At 40.7% G+C, this 14210-nt stretch overlaps 1 protein-coding gene across 9 annotated transcripts in view; it reads right to left on the bottom strand.

Moving 5' to 3' along the window:
- Positions 1 to 14210, bottom strand: part of NFIX (nuclear factor I X) — a 273828-nt gene that overhangs the window by 132875 nt on the left and 126743 nt on the right. For all 9 annotated transcript variants that reach the window (XM_040346497.1, XM_040346496.1, XM_040346501.1 and 6 more), the window contains one exon: positions 13588 to 14119. In XM_040346497.1, the coding sequence (XP_040202431.1) occupies positions 13588 to 14119 (532 nt within the window). The remainder of the gene's footprint in view (positions 1 to 13587; positions 14120 to 14210) is intronic.

Here is a 14210-nt window from a genome sequence, read left to right as displayed (position 1 = left end):
TCCGTAAGTTGCGGCGGCGTAGCGTAAATCGGCTGGCGTAAACCCGCCTAATTCAAATTTGGATCAGGGGGGCGTGTTTTATGTTAAACTACTGTGACCCGACGTGATTGACGTTTTTGCCGGACGGCGCATGCGCCATCCGTGGAATTTCCCAGTGTGCATTGCTCCAAAGTACGCCGCAAGGACGTCATTGGTTTCGACGTGAACGTAAATGACGTCCAGCCCCATTCACGGACGACTTATGCAAACGACGTAACTTTTTCAAATTTCGAAGCGGGAACGACGGCCATACTTAACATTGTTACGCCGCAGTTATGCCTCATATAGCAGGGGCAACTATACGCCGGGAAAAGCTTAACGTAAACATTGTAAATTTGAAAAAGTTTACGTCGTTTGCGTAAGTCGTCCGTGAATGGGGCTGGACGTCATTTACATTCACGTCGAAACCAATGACGTCCAGCCCCATTCACGGACGACTTACGTAACTTTTTCAAATTTCGAAGCGGGAACGACGGCCATACTTAATATTGTTACGCCACACTTATGCCTCATATACCAGGGGCAACTATATGCCGGGAAAAGCCTAAAACGTCGTAACTTTACTGCGTCGGCCACGCGTACGTTCGGGAATTCGCGTATCTAGCTAATTTGCATACTCGACACAGAATTCGACGGAAGCGCCACCTAGCGGAAAAAAAAAAATGCAGTTTAGATCCGACGGCGTAAGAGACTTACGCCTGTCAGATCTAATGGATATCTATGCGTAACTGATTCTAAGAATCAGGCGCATAGATACGACAGCCCAGACTCAGAGATACAACGGCGTATCTGGAGATACGCTGTCGTATCTCGTTTGTGAATCTGGGCCCGTGTGTATGCAAGGCAGGCTTGACAAGAATCACGTCGAGAAAAACGTCATTTTTTCTAGGACATTAAAAATGGTCGTGCGTACGCGGCTTGAGTATTACTTTGAAGCAGGTGGTGAGGAAGAGATACAACGCCTCCTCACCGCCTTGTTAAATGCTCTCTGAAGAACAATCTGAATGCAGATCGCTCTTCAGACAACAACGTTCCTGTGAATGAGCCCTTAGGGACCCATGTTAGTTTATAGGCAGGTGGCTCTCAATAGATGTGCACCCGTTTACATCCTTTTACCTCAGATTCATCACATTTAGGTCTGAAAAAGTAGAAAAGGATGCAAGGCTTTCTGTTTTTTTTTGTCCTCGAAGGACTCGGAGATAATCGGATGTAAATCAGATCGGATGTGCATCTGCCTGCCCATAGACCGACATTCAGCTTCTTTTCAGATCATCCTGGAAAGCTGACAAGCATATCTGATCAGACCGCCTGTCCTGTGTGACTGGGCCCCTACAAAGAGCAAAAAATCTACATTGACTAAACGGCTTTTTTTTTGGTTTTTATTCAGATCTGCGACAGGATGGGCCCACACACCTGTGCAAAAATTTCAAACTCCCCCACGTTTCCTGAAGAAAGCAAATCTTTTTACTGACTCGGCTTGCTGGAATTGTAAATGTCGTTATGTTACAAAACAGTATGTGGAAATCCAAGCCTGGGGAAGTGGAGGAGCCGAGGCCATGAGAGCGGGATGGTAAACACCAATACCAGACTAGAGAAAGAGAATATGTGAATGGAGCGGAGCGGGAGGGGTTAATTGATGAATAAACACCAGTAACAGGCGCACAATGGTCTTCTGTGTGAGAGAAACTCTGCCCTCCTCTATATACCTATGTACACCTCAGAATACCTCCCCTCTGCCAGAGCAAACACACACCGGGTAAACTAACCAGAGGACAAAGGAGAGACAAATGTCACTTACAGGTGCAGGTTACTGTCCTCAGCTGAACCCCTGACTCACTGCGAATGGAAAGCAGGCTCACGTTCCTTACCCCCCCCCCCCCCCCCCGCTACAGCCAGCGCCGTTCTGTGCACCTTGTTATTTCAGCAAAGTCTTATTACAAATAATAATATTAACCACTTCCATACCAGGCACTTACGCACCTTCCTGCCCAAGCCAATTTTCAGCTTTCACTGTCGCAATTTGAATGACTACACTGCTACCCAAATGACATTTTTATCATTTTGTTCCCACAAATAGAGCTTTCTTTTGGTGGTATTTGATCACCTCTGCGATTTTTATTTTTTGCGCAACAACTAAAAAAAGACCAACATTTTTGAAAAAAATTAAGGGCCGGATTCAGGTAGCCCTGCGTTATATTGTGCGGGCGTAACGTATCTCCGATACGTTACGCCGCCAATTAGGGCGCAAGTTCCATATTCAGAAAGAACTTGCGCCCTAAGTTATGGCGGCGTAACGTATGTGCTCCGGCGTAAGCCCGCCTAATTCAAATTTGGATGATGTGGGCGTGTTTTATCGAAATTTAGTGTGACCCCTCGTATTTGACATTTTTTTTTACGAACGGCGCATGCGCCGTTCGTAAAAGAATCCTAGTGCGCATGCTCGAAATTCCGCCGCAAATCGTCAATGCTTTAGACGTGAACGTAACTTACGGACATGTTGCCGGTCACAGCGGTGTGCGGGGACCGCTGCAAGAGCTTCGATTTAAGGTAAGTATTTCATAATGAGCTAGTATGCAATGCATACTAGCTCATTATGCCTTTATCTTTACAACCACTTTAACATAGTAACATCTTATTATACTAATTCAACTCCTGATTGTCCTATTAGCCCTGTAATATCTTATTACAGTAACCCAGCTCCTGAGTGTCCTATTACCCCTGTAATATCTTATTACAGTAACCCAGCTCCTTAGTGTCTTATTACCCCTGTAATATCTTATTACAGTAACCCAGTTCCTGAGTGTCTTATTACCCCTGTAATGTCTTATTACAGTAACCCACCTTCTGAGCGTCTTATTACCCCTGTAATATCTTATTACAGTAACCCAGTTCCTGAGTGTCTTATTACCCCTGTAATATCTTATTACAGTAACCCACCTTCTGAGCGTCTTATTACCCCTGTAATATCTTATTACAGTAACCCGGCTCCTGAGTGTCCTATTACCCCTGTAATATCTTATTACAGTAACCCAGCTCCTGAGTGTCTTATTACCCCTGTAATGTCTTATTACAGTAACCCACCTTTTGAGTGTCTTATTACCCCTGTAATATCTTATTACAGTAACCCGTCTCCCAAGTGTCTTATTACCCCTGTAATATCTTATTACAGTAACCCAACACCCGAGTGTCTTATTACCCCTGTTATATCTTATTACAGTAACCCAACTCCTGAGTGTCTTAATACAGTAACCCGGCTCCTGAGTGTCTTATTACCCCTGTAATATCTTATTACAGTAACCCGGCTCCTGAGTGTCTTATTACCCCTGTAATATCTTATTACAGTAACCCGGCTCCTGAGTGTCTTATTACAGTAACCCAGCTCCTAAATAACATGGTATTATACTTTTGTGGGATAGGAGAAATTATGTCTTGCAGGATTCGATATCAGTGTGTGCATTTAAATATATTTCTCCTCTAAAAAAAATATAAAAAATTGCAACATATGACATGTTCATATAATAATGAGTTGTGTAAACAGCTAAAACATAATACAAGTACAAATATGCCTTAGTTTCTGATACACCACATTTTCTATTTCCCTTCTGATGCAAACATTAGTAAGTAGGGAATCATTCCTAAAAGCAGCCGTTTATTCGTTTTTCGACAGGTTGGCTTTGGAAACAGCTGACAGTGGGTTCCAATATTTGGAGAAATATATTTACCAACGTGTAAGGGAATCTGTATTATTTTGTGCTGGGCATTGACTGTTGACAGACAGGACATGTTATCCCCCCCCTTCCCTTTTTTCACTTACACCTTCAGGGTCTCTCCTTTGCTCTGTCCCCCCCTCCCCAGGAAGGAAGGTTTGCCAGAGTCCCCATACTCTGTCCCCAACGTCTGTTCGATCACAGATGTCTCCATGAGAGGAAATTCAGCTGCTCCCATGTTTATTTGGCAAGAGAAAAGTTGGAACGGAGAGCGTAAAAATAGGAGGGAGGAGAGGAGTCACTCCTTCACTGCCAGGGGGTCCCGGCAAAAACCAAAGGACACAATGGCATGTTGGGAACAGTGTAAGCAGGAATGGAGTTACACTGTGACACAGACAGTCTGTCCCTCCTACCGCATGGTGACACAGACAGGGGAGGGTGGTCTGACCATGGCAGGGGCCTTCGTTGTTTTGAAACAGAGAGAAGGGACACCACTTTCATATACGCAGTACATTGCTCAGTCCCATGGGACAACCCCATACATCCTTTTAGATGCCAAATTCAGTTTCCTAGTAACAGCATAACAAATGTAGTCTGTCAGCATTGTGAACACAAAATGACCTAGGACATAGCCAGAGGATCTCCTTTAAAGGAAAGCTTTACCCAGTCATAGACATGAAGAGGTCATCACCTACCCCTGCAGATTATAGTTAGATTACGAAAATGATTGTACATCTGTGGCCTACCTACAAAATCTGCAGAGACTCCCCGGCTGATCTTCGGGACATAATCTGTTGTCTGACATGGATTTTCCTGGATGATCATTATGGCCAGGAACAAGGGTGTCTACTCTGAAACGTTTGTGCAAGTATAAGTCACAATCGTTCTCCAGATCATGTTTATAGGTAGCACCAAAGTCTAGGCACTCAACCGTTTTGTTGTCAAACTATCATGTTCAAGGTGTCATTCGGTTTGTTCAAATATTTTTTTTAACAAACCCAATAAAATGAACACCATATATAATAAAACTGGGGCCCCCAAAATTCTCCATCAATTCAGGGCTTAACTGACACTTCAACCTTTTCTGCCTTTAGGTACCCCCACAGGGCAGTGCCGGGACAAGGTCATCCAGCACCCAGGACAAAGATTCCAAACCGCGCCCCCACCTTCCTTGTTCATGATGTGCAAGCTTAGGGGATTCTACGCTCAACAGTTACCAGCTTGTCAAAATCACTGTCGCTGTCACTAATCCTGTTAGCCTTGTAACAGAAGGAAGGCACCCTCATCCCTACTGTAAACTCGCCCACCCCTTGCCACAGGGGGACTAGTAATGACCCCCACACATTAAGGCACCCAAAGTAATCATTGGCTTGTGATTGGTCCATCTGGATAATCAGATCCTAAAGCCTCGTACACACGATCAGTCCATCCGATGAGAACGGTCTGAAGGACCGTTGTCATCGGTTAACCGATGAAGCTGACTGATGGTCCGTCGCGCCTACACACCATCGGTTAAAAAACTGATCGTGTCAGAACGCGGTGACGTAAAACACAACGACGTGTTTAAAAAAACGAAGCTCAATGCTTCCAAGCATGCGTTGACTTGATTCTGAGCATGCGTGGATTTTTAACCGATGGTTGTGCCTACTAACAATCGGTTTTGTCCTATCGGTTAGGAATCCATCGGTTAATTTTAAAACAAGTTGCCTTTTTTTTAACCAATGGTTAACTAACCGATGGGGCCCACACACGATCGGTTTTGCCCGATGAAAACGGTCCATCAGACCATTCTCATCGGTTTAACCGATCGCGTGTACGCGGCATAAGATTGATGTGCATGGTCAAGTGGTAGCTCAGTTGCATTGGAATCATTTAGAGAAATAATTTCTACTTATGTATGTAAATATCTTTTTTTTAATAGCATAAGCTCTAAAGATCAGACTCCATTTGAGTCTGGTATGCGCTAAAGATCAGACTCCATTTGAGTCTGGTATGCTCTAAAGATCAGACTCCATTTGAGTCTGGTATTATTGAAAATATTCAACTTCCTAAGGGCTCATGTCAAATGGATGCTGTTCTTCTGCTGGTGACGAGCACAAGCACAGGTCATCAAAATCCCTTTGACTTCAACTGAGCAGTACACATGGCAGTTCAGAGACTGCATTTGATCTGCATTGTGTTGTGATTGGTTTTCTTAGATGCAGCTTGTCCTATTCAGGTGCGTTTGAACTGCAGTCAAAGCAAGTCTTTTCTTAACAAACGTTACATTTGACATTCAAACATAAGCGCTTGTGTTCAAACAGCCAACAAACCCAACAAATGTTTTCTGTGGCATTGAGTGGCCGAGATTAAATCTCATACACAATGGCTCTAGCCCATATTAAAAGTGTTATTTTTATTGCAATTAACATATATATTTATTTTTTAAGGAAACTTACTTGGAAAACCAGTAACTCTTACTATAAGAATCCTTTATAATTCTGTTAATAATATTTTATATTATATCACTTGCGTTCATATAATATTTGCAAGGGCAGCTTGTGAACGACCTCATTTTGGAGACTAGGCTGCAATAATAGGCGTTCCTTTCGCTCGTTATTGAAAATGTGGGCTTTTATGTAATTGTAGAGGATAAATATGTAGCAACCAATCAGATACCATGCTGTTGTCAGGTTGATGACACCAGTATTGGTTGCTCTGCTCTTTTTTTTTTTTTTTACGTCTCTGCTTCTTGCACCCTGTTAGCAAAGGAAGTCGGAAATCTAGACAAAGAGAAGTTACTGCCAAAAACTAAGAGTAACTCAACAACTCAGGGAAGCATTTGTCAGTTAAATAGTAACTGTGACAAATAAAAAATGCCTGTGTGATTGGGCTCTTATAGAAGCAGGCATTTCCCTGACTCATGCATTCATTTTTTGGGAAATTAAAGTTAGCCTATTAACGGAGTTGCTGCCCCAGGACTTACATGCAGTACTCAGGTTGCTTCTTCCATATGGACAATTCTTAAGCCTCGTACACACGATAGGTTAACCAGAGCACAACGGTCTGATGGACCGTTTTCATCGATCAAAACCGATCGCGTGTGGGCCCCATAGGTTATTTAACCATAGGTTAAAAAAAAGCCAACTTGCTTTAAAATTAACCTATGGATTCCTAACCGATAGGTCAAAACCGATCGTTAGTAGGCACAACCATCGGTTAAAAATCCACGCACGCTCAGAATCAAGTCGACGCATGCTTGGAAGCATTGAACTTCATTTTTTTAGCACGTCGTTGTGTTTTACGTCACCGCGTTCTGACACGGTCGGTTGTTTAACCTATGGTGTGTAGGGGTGACTGACCATCAGTCAGCTTCATCGGTTAACCTAAGACAATGGTCCTTCAGACCGTTGTCCTCTGGTTAACCTATCGTGTGTACAAGGCTTAAAGAAAAAGCAACCCATCACAGCCTAGATTTAAACAATGGAATGCCTCCATCCTTACATTTTTAACAAAGTATGGGAAGGGGTAATGGGACTTTAATTGGGGCTTTCTTCCATATGGACTTTGTGACCCTTTAAAAGTTGAACACATTTTCTTTGCCAGTCACACAGAAAGATGTTAATGTACCTGATTATTTTTTGAGTATAAAAATTAAAAAAAAAATTGGATATTGTCAGTAAAGTAGACAGTTGAATCAACATCTACTCTGGACCACCATTTATCTATTTATTATGTTCAAATCTTTAAATGCACAGTATAAAAATTGTCTGAATGGCTTTGACCAATGCTGGCCATGGCAATTTTGCAAGCTTTCCATCAACTTTCTATCAAAAAAGAATTTACATGAAACACAACGGTCCATGTATACAATTTCCTGGTCTCAGGCAATTGAATGTTAAATAATTAAAGCCACCAAAGGTTTTGATTAAAAGTTTTGTTGCTGAAAGTGGAAAAAGTGATCAAAATGTGTCCGGTATATCAGTGAAAGCCATTAATTTACATGCCGAAGGAATACCTGCCATGTACAGGCAGGTTACATACTGCTGCTTACAATATTTCCAGCAGACTAGTATATTTAACGTGTATGTTGTTATACATGATGGGGAAAATATTTCACACCTCAGCAATGGCATGTTCTACCTTGCTGCTATACCATGGCCTGTATCGGGAAACAGATGTCATATCAGCAAGAGATAGAGGATAGGTTGGTTCCCCTTTGCGCAGCTTCTCGCGTCTAAGTTTAAAGAGTTTGTGGATGGCAGGATGTGGGTCAGTTCCCAAGAAGAAGCCTCCTGCATCTATATGAAAGCCAGAAAATTACATCAGACACAAAACTTGACCTTCACAATAATGCCGCGTACACACAATCAGAATTTCCGACAACAAATGTTCGATGTGAGCTTTTGGTCGGGTATTCTGACCATGTGTAGGCTCCATCGGACATTTGCTGTCGGAATTTCTGACAACAAATGTTTAAGGTCTGGTTCTTGTCGGAAATTCCAATCGTGTGTGTCCAATTCTGTCGCACAAAAATCATACGCATGCTCGGAATCAATTAGGCGCATTCTCAGAATCATTGAATTTCATTTTTCTCGGCTCGTTGTAGTGATGTACGTCACCGCCTTCTTGGCTATCGGAATTTCCGAAAACATTTGTGTGACCGTGTGTATGCAAGACAAGTTTGAGCGAACATTGGATCAGAATGTCTGATCTTCTGTACGCGGCATAATCCTTGTTTATGCAAACCTAATCAATATGTAAATGGTATATATTTTGATTATTACAAGCAAAAATCTAACATCATCACTCTACACTCACTCTAAAACAAAAATTCCCTAAAATTCGAATTGCGAAAAAAAAAAGAAAAGGTTGTGTTGGCTTTACAGGCCCCATGTATGGTTTGCTTAGGCAAAAATTTATTTATCTGTCAATTTCATAATCCAGGTTTGAAAAATACATAATCAAAACTGAATGGTTGCCATGGACAATGGGAAATGTTACCATTAGCTCACTTTTAATATATATTTATAAGTATGTGTACAATTTCTCTGTCTTGTAATTGACAGGTTAACATTACACGAAATGTTGAATATTTTAAAATAAGTAATACTGACCTATCAATTTCAGCTGTTGAGATTCAGGACAATAATTAATTTACCATAGATAAAAATATTTACTGCAGCTGGTGGTAATGTGGCAGCTTCTCATATTCTGAAAAGTGAAGTTGATACACAGCTATGTGACGTGGAGTTTGTGCCTAGGGTGACACAGACAGGGGTAGCTGTGTGATATGGAGTTTGTCCTCCCACCACAGGGTGACACAGACAGTAGGAAACTATGTGCCTTGTAGCCTGTCCCTCCCACCACAGGATGACACCACCCAGGAGGAGCTATGTGACATTAAATCTGTCCCTTCCACCACAAGGTGACACTACCCAGGAGGAGCTCTGATATATTGAGTCTGTCCCTACTATCACACAGTGACACAGACAGTTGGGAACTATGTGATATGGAGTCTGTTCCTCTCACCACAGGGTGACACCATCCAGGAGTAGCTGGGTGGCATGGAGTCTGTCCCTCTCACCACAGGAAAACAGGATGTAGGAGGTATGTGACATGGGGTCTGTCACTTCCATCACAGGGTGACACAGACAGGAGGAGCTATGTGACATGGAGTCAGACCCTCCCACTACAGGGTCACACAGACAGGAGGAGTTATGTGACATGGGGTTTGTCCATCCCACCACAAGGTGACACCACCTAGGAGTTGTGTCACATGGAATATGTCCCTCCCACCCTCGGGTGACACAGATTGTAGAAGCTATGGAATATAGGGCCTGTCCCTTCAATTACAGGCTGACAAAGACAGTAGGGAACTATGTGAAATGGAGTCTGTCCCTCCAACAACAGGATGGCACCACCCAGGAGGAGCTATGTGACATCGATCCAGACCCTCCCACTATTGGCTAAACAAAGAGGGTCACTGGGTGATACAGATGCTAAGCTTTGCCAGGGGGCGAAGAATGATGGGGACGATTCTACATGTTCTGTAACACTCTGGATAATTTGCTAGCCTTACATTAATATGCTTAACAAAGTAAAGGTAATTGGATTGCATTGTGTTATATGTACATTAAGATTACATTTTGGAGAAAAAAAGATTTACCCTTGCAGAGGGTCCCCCTCCCCACTGCAAAGGGGATGATTAATACGATTATATACTTACCCTATTCCTCGCTTCCTCGGCAGTCCACACTCTCCTTCACTGCCTGACGCTCCATAGTTGTGGGCGGGCCCTTGGCATCCTCCTGTATGATGCAGGACTGCTGGTCCTGCATTGTACAGGATGACATCAGAGAGCTGCTACTGGAGGAATCCTGCGGAAGCAAGGAATAGGGAAAGTATATCACCCTATGCATTATCCCCTAAGCTAAACCAGTGGGAAAAGGGACTCACCTCAGAGGTAAATCTTTTTTTTTTTTTAGCTTTAAGGAGACATTCACATTTTGGCATTTTTATGTACATTTCATAAGCATTTTTAATGCGGTCTTTTTTTGTATATTCTTGATGTACTTTACATTTGTTGCATTTTTAAAGGAAACAGAAAGTGAACAGAGGTTCCATTTTTCTTTTTTTTCCCATTGGCATGCATTTATATATTATGTCCATGTGATTTATATGTGTTACAGTTTGCTTTTCATGTTGTGCTCTTTTTCAAAGAAAACTTACTTATCAAAAATGAGATTTGGGCTATTCATACATAACTCACCATGATGTCTTAATGTGCAATTTGTCAGTTGATTGACCCTCAAAGGTATATCAAGTAAAGCTTTCCATACACACCTTTTTGAAATCCATATTAACCACTTAAAGACCTCAGGTGTTTTTCAGATTTGGTGTTTGCAAGACTAAAACATTTTTTTCTGCTAGAAAATTACTTAAAACCCCCAAACATTATATATTTTTTTTTTCTAACACCCTAGAGAATAAAATGGCGGTCATTGCAATACTTTTTGTCACACCGTATTTGCGCAGCAGTCTTACAAGCGCACTTTTTTTGGAAAAAATTCACTTTTTTTAATTAAAAAATAAGACAACAATAAATTTGGCCCAATTTTTTTATATATTGTGAAAGATAATGTTACGCCGAGTAAAATGATACCCAACATGTCACGCTTTAAAATTGCGCCCGCTCGTGGCATGGCGTCAAACTTTTACCCTTAAAAATCTAGATAGGCGACGTTTAAAAAATTGGATTTCAAAAAGGTGTGTATGGAAAGAACAGTACTTGGATTAAATTATTCGTATATAGTTGCTCCTCAACATTTTAGAGCCACCCTCCTTTGTCTTTTTGCATAATTGCACCTTTATGAGCCTAGGCCCAGGCACCACAGTGGCATTGTTGTGCTGATGTCACCACGTTTAATATACTGATGTCATAGTAGACGCACATATTGTGCCCATAGCTTTGTAGTGGGGGTACCAGAAGTTGGTCTAGTTCAGTAATAACCTTAGCATACTTCCTGATCTCCATCAGGCCTGTAGCAGGTTTACCCCCTCCACCCCCTGTAACTCCATCATCCCCTTAGGCAGGATTTTTGCCATATCCTTTTTGTAAAAAAAATCGAACATGTTGCTACACTTGCAATCACACGCTTATTATCTTTACAGTTCTGTTCATGATCTCGGTGAATGTTTCATCGGAGCAGAAAATAATTGTGAATGGCATGTCATATGTGGCGGGTCATAGGTCAGGTCCTCCTCCATATGGGCCCTGACCTTCCTCACACTTCCAACCAGAACACACAGTCGTGCTTTCACCACAGGATTCATTGGTTTCCCGGCCAAAATCAGCACAGGCTTTGTTGTTCACTGATCTATTAACACAGTCACTTTCTATAAAGCTTTTCTTTTTTTTCTTTTTTCTTTTTTGATTAATGCAAGAAAACTTCCAGGGCACTCATTTTCTCTACGATATCCCCTGTCTACCCACCCTACTGTATGCCATAATTAATATAATCACATGCCCATAAGATCTTTCAACTGTGCCAGTTTTTTAGGTGTCCCTTTGTTTATTAGAGCGTAAGCTCTGCGGGAGAGTGTGATGTGTTAACGATTCCAGCTTTAGCTCTCTGTCTTCTATACAGTCATGGAAATGCTTGTTGGAGAACACTACCTAGTTTTCACCTCTAACAGTATTTGGTTAATTTGTTCTGTCTATTAGAGCGTGAGCTCTGCAGCCACGAAATTCATGATATAAGTGTCTTCAAAATGAAAATAAGGGAACTCTTTGAGTTTCTTCATACTCCTGTATACTGTACTAGGTCCCTATATACATATAGGCTATATCCAGATATTTTTACAAATTTTATGTGTGTGTATTTTAAGTACTAGATATTTACAGTCCTTACCATCTAGTATGGTTGTCTTAGTTTACTAAGAAATTTTAAATAATAATACTTTCGTAAATGACAGATAGATAGATAGATAGATAGATAGATAGATAGATAGGTTGATACAATAGATACGATAGATAGATAGATAGATAGATAGATAGATAGATAGATAGATAGATAGATAGATAGATAGATAAAATATACACAGCGTATTTTCAAACTTAAAATTATTATTTTTTTGCCCAGATTTGTGATTTGGATAAAGTGTTACTTCTTGCTATGCGCGCATTCCATCAGTGCCAAAGTATGCCTGGAAAAAGTTTGAACCAAGCTGGCTGGTCATTATTTTAAGGAAGCAGCGAAAGTCAAATTAATGACTACAAAACAAGCTGTAAAAACATTATAAATACACATATACCTGGCTTCACAGACACAATTGTACAGGAATATTTTTTAAACTTCATTTCCGTTTTTGCAAATATATTTTACGGTATTCATAGCTATACGTCATATATTTGTCATTGGTTTTCAAAATAGAAATACTGTAATTGCAAATGAGCTACAGCTGAATAAAATATATATATATATATATATATATATATATATATATATATATATATATATATATATATATATATATATACATAATTTTCTGTTTTAACAATAAAAACATATATATTTTTTTTTATTTGATTAGTGTCTCTCATAATTTCATCCTGCATACCTTGCTTTGTGGTTTCCTATGACAGAAATTGCTAAGACCTTATTAAATGAATTCTCAATTTAAATAATTTTTATTATTACACGTGTATGCAAATGAACTTATCACATCTTCGATCCCTTTTACCCAAAATAAAAATTGAAAACATATGTCATTTTTGTGTTTAGAAATAGTGGTATTTGTCATGCCAGTTTCCTATTTTTCCTGTTACCTCCAAACCTTGTATATTTACAAGGATACATTTTTAAAAATGGGTTTTCCTAAAAACGATCTATTCACAAAATAAAGAAGCATAGACATCAGTCTGAAAAAAAGTCTTAAAACATATTTAAGTTTCTCTTAAGAAATATTCATTATTTTTGTTTTTTCTTTTAAAATCTCTGTGTGACTAAAGGCAAACCAGACTTGACAGTGCTCAATGAAGTTTAGGCCCCAAAAGCCTAACAGGATGTACATCGTTACCCATATACAGATGAGGGCCACTGTATTAATTGGCTATAAGTTATTTGGTGTAATGAGAATATATTTTATATTATATACATATTTATTTATAAAATAAATATATAACTCATGTATTGTAGTTATGCCTATTGCCTCAGTTTTGTCTCTAATATCTTAACATACATTTTCATTACACTGGATCAATGTCAATTTGGATTTGCCAGTGATAAAGATCTTGAACTGAAAAACATCTATGCTGAAATGAGTGTGATGTAGACAGTGATGTAAGGCCAAGACTTACCAGGCGTGTGGACGAAAAAGGCCAGGTAGAGGTCCAGCTCTTTGATGGACACCCCAATGTGGTGAGGCTGTACGCACAGCCCTGGGTTTGAGCATTGGGGCGACTTATAGAGACGTTCCCCATCTGTGCTCTCCAGCGGAATCCCCTTAAACAGGATGACCATCACCAGGTCCAGCCTCCACACCTTATCTGCCTGGCGGAGGCAGTCAATCCTCCGAATTTTGCCCTTCTGGTCTGGGTTGGAGAGGACGCAACACGGAGGTTTCTTCCCGGTGATGGTCAGGACAAAGTCCTCTCGGAACTCTGGCCGGATGTCTTTCCTCAGCTTGGCCAAGAGCCGTGACGCCCACTTCTGCTTGATCTCAGGCTTCTCCCCTAATAACTCGTCCTTCACCGCCCTCTCCTCGTCCTTTGACATCCGCTTCTCGTGCTTCTTAAAGTATTTGCGCTTCCTTGCTTGGAGATTGAACCATGTGTATGAGAATGCACGCACATGGGGAAGAAGAGCTTCGATGAAGGGGTGAAATTCATCCTGAAATAAATAAATAAATAAATAAATAAATAAAGCTAACAGTCCAAGGAAAGTTATTTTTGCATATATAATTAATTTGTCGTTTGTTTAC

The sequence above is a fragment of the Rana temporaria genome, chromosome 3 (genome assembly GCF_905171775.1).
Source record: "Rana temporaria chromosome 3, aRanTem1.1, whole genome shotgun sequence".
NCBI classification, from domain to species: Eukaryota; Metazoa; Chordata; class Amphibia; order Anura; family Ranidae; genus Rana; species Rana temporaria.
The sequence above is the reverse complement of the archived record's forward strand: the minus strand, read 5'-3'. Positions and strand labels throughout refer to the sequence as shown.